The sequence below is a fragment of the Mastomys coucha genome, chromosome X, assembly GCF_008632895.1.
Source record: "Mastomys coucha isolate ucsf_1 chromosome X, UCSF_Mcou_1, whole genome shotgun sequence".
In the NCBI taxonomy this organism is placed as follows: Eukaryota; Metazoa; Chordata; class Mammalia; order Rodentia; family Muridae; genus Mastomys; species Mastomys coucha.
In genome coordinates this window covers 112932078-112935292 of record NC_045030.1, presented here as the reverse complement: position 1 = coordinate 112935292, position 3215 = coordinate 112932078, and the positions used below count along the sequence as shown (strand labels likewise).

General features: G+C 40.9%; 1 protein-coding gene across 1 annotated transcript; it reads right to left on the bottom strand.

The window, feature by feature from the left end:
- Positions 1-91: 91 nt before the first annotated feature.
- On the bottom strand, positions 92-637 carry LOC116094066 (ubiquitin-conjugating enzyme E2 D3-like). The gene has a single exon (XM_031376031.1). It carries the CDS (start codon positions 604-606, stop codon positions 139-141), a length of 468 nt encoding a protein of 155 aa, XP_031231891.1. The 5' UTR covers positions 607-637; the 3' UTR covers positions 92-138.
- Positions 638-3215: the final 2578 nt, after the last annotated feature.

Below are 3215 nucleotides of genomic sequence, written 5' to 3'. Positions count from 1 at the left end.
GCTACCCTACATTGGAAATTGTACAATATCTATCTAGAAAAGATTAAAGAGGCGTCACGTTGCTCAAATGAAGAAAAAAAAACATGACTGATAAAGTGAATCACCGGTTTTTATTATTATAATGGTTATATGTTAAAATTACATTGCATATCTCTTGCTCCACGCTCGAGCCAATCTAATAAACCTGTTTAAATCCTCGTGGTATATCTTTGTAATTTCAGGAACCAGAGGGTCATCTGGGTTTGGATCGCATAATAGAGAGCAGATGGAAAGTAAAACTTTGGAAATCGTAAGTGCAGGTGACCATGCAGAATTCAAGATATCTAGACAGATGCTTCCATGTTTGTTAATGTTTGGATGGAAAATTCGGGTTATAAACGAAACTTTGGGTGGCTTAAAGGGGTAATTGGTCGGAAAGTGGATGGACAGGAAAAAAACTCCTCCCTGGTAGGGGCTGTCTTCGGGCCCCATTATGGCCGTTTGCCAATGAAACATATTTTCTGCCACTGGCCCTGCAGAACACTGAGCTGGAGGATCTTGACAGAAGGCAAGAGACTCATTCTGGAGTCTTTTCAGAGCCATATTTTCCAAACTAGGATCAACCATCTTCACTGAGTATGGCAGCTGGTAGATGACTCTGCACCTAGGGTATAGAGAGAGATGAGAAAATGACAGACTATTAGGCTGAAGGAGGCTAAGTCACATTATTAAAGTGAAATTCAGCGATGGATGTGAGAGAGAGAGAGAGAAAGAGAGAGAGAAAGAGAGAGAGAGGGAGAGAGAGAGAGAGAGAGAGAGAGAGAGAGAGAGAGAGAGAGAGGGACTTAGGGATGGAGGGGGAGGGAGCCAAAGGCTGGAGGCATTAGCTACTAAATTATACCTGTAGGGCTTCCTCCTGTGGCTTTGGGTCCAGGGCTAAAGAATCCTTAGTGCTTGCTGGAAGGCTATGATGCCTGGAGGCTGAACAACTGCTCAGAAACACAGCTGTCTGGAGAGGTTGATATCTGCAGCTCCCCAGCAGCCTGCCACTAGCAATGATTCAGGGCAGGGCCCCTTCAGCGAATATCTGGATAACCCTTAAAGGATATTCTATGACATTACAGAGCATAATAATGAAGGAAGGGCGGGTGGAGTTGGTCAGCGTGGGGTCAATGTCCGTGTGGGTAGTCATATTAGAATACTGTAGGAGAGGAGCATGTTGGGAACTAGGGGAAAATGGCTGAATCTGGCTGTGCTGCACAGCTTCATAGAGCAGTTGGACTTTGTTCTAATGAGTCACATTGAACCTGTTCCACCCAATATTCCTCTACCCACTACAATAGTTTTGCTGTAATTTCTATATTTTTAGGACGAACACACTATGGCCCGAATTTTATGTTTCCTAAGAATGATACTCCGTTATATTCTTGGTTGTGAGCCTAGCCTTTAATGGCTGAGCCATCTCTCAAGTGGGAGTGGGTGGGTTTGTAAGCAGGGCACAGGGGATGGGATAGAGGGATTGGATAGGCGAATAAAATCTGGAATTTAAGGAAAAGAAAAGAAAAAAGAAATAAAAATAATCAATATTAATAGTTCTGAGTAATTAAAACAAAACATAAAATCAGGGAATCAGTTGTCCAGCTCAAGTGTTATATCAATCACTTGAAAGTTTTTAGGGCTTTTCTTGTTATGGTAATTCATAAAGGTACTCACAAGATGATACTCTGAATGCACACTATCTAGTGGAAGATAATGTTCAGGGAGTTTGCAGCATTTTAAGGACACACACTCTAACTTGCAGACATAGGTCACCAAGGGTAGAATTTGAAGGTTCTTGCTTGGCTTTTGGTTTCTGGTTACTCTACTACCTGATCCACTATGAAGTGAGGGGTTTTCCACAATGAACTTCCCCATACTTTCCCAAGAGTGATGGACTGAGCCTTTCTGAAACCATAAGGCAAAAATGAATCTCCCCATGAGCATCATCTCTCAAATACTTTTTCATTTTGTCCCCAAATTAACTAATCTTTATCGGAATAATATTTTCAATCTGGGTAACTTTGGAAATGAGATTGCCAAAGATCAACCCCATAATATCAAATTATGATGGGTTTTACCTGCAAAAATCCCTTTAATTCTCACCATAGAAAGACATGTTTTACTAAGGTGAAAACTTTAAGATTAAAATCTTAAATTTAAAAAAATTTTAAAAAAATCTTGGCTCGGGATCCTTCCAGCCTAGCTGGACTGGTGTCCTGAGTGGACCTTGGGCACAAGCTCTGCAGCCAGAGCCAGAACACCCAGAGGAAGCTGCTGCACTCCCAGGTACTCTCACAAGCCCAGGATCACAGGATCTCAGAATCACAGGATCACAGAGACAGCCTGAATCTGAGGAGTTCTGACACAACCAGGATCACAGGAAGGACTGACTACAGTCAGAATTAGCAAGGGCAGGTAGCACTAGAGATAACCAGATGGTGGGGGGCAAGCATAAGAAAATAAACAACACAAACCAAGGTTACTCGGCATCATCAGAACCCAATTCTCCCACCATAGCAAGTCCTGGACACACCATCACACAGGAAACACAAAATTCAGATCTAAAATCACTTATCATGATGATGATACAGGTCCTTAAGAAAGACATAAATAGCACCCTCAAAGAAGTACAGGAGAACACAGGTAAACAGCTAGATGTCTTTAAAGAGGAAACATAAATATCCCTTAAAGAACTAAAGGAAAACACAATCAAGCAGGTGAAGGAAATGAGCAAAATCATCCAGAAACTAAAACTTGAAATAGAGAAAAAAAAAAAGAAATCAGAAAGAGAGACAAAACCTAGGAAAGAAATCAAGAGTCATAGATGCATGCCTCACCAACAAAATACAAGAGATAGAAGAGAGAATCTCAGGGGCAGAAGAAACCATAGTAAACATTGACACAACAGTCAAAGAAAATGCAAAAAGCAAAAAGCCCCTAAGCCAAAACATCCAGGAAAATCAGGATACAATGAGAAGGCAAAACATTAGGATAATAGGTAGACAAGAGAGTGAAGTGTTCCAACTTTAAGAGACAGTAAATATCTTGACAAAATTATAAAAGAAAACCTCCCTACCGTAAAGAAAGATATGCCTGTGAACATACAAAAAGCCTACAGAACTCCAAATAATTTGGAGCAGTAAAGAAATTCCTCCCTCACATGATAGTCAAAACACCAAATGCACAAAACAAAGAAA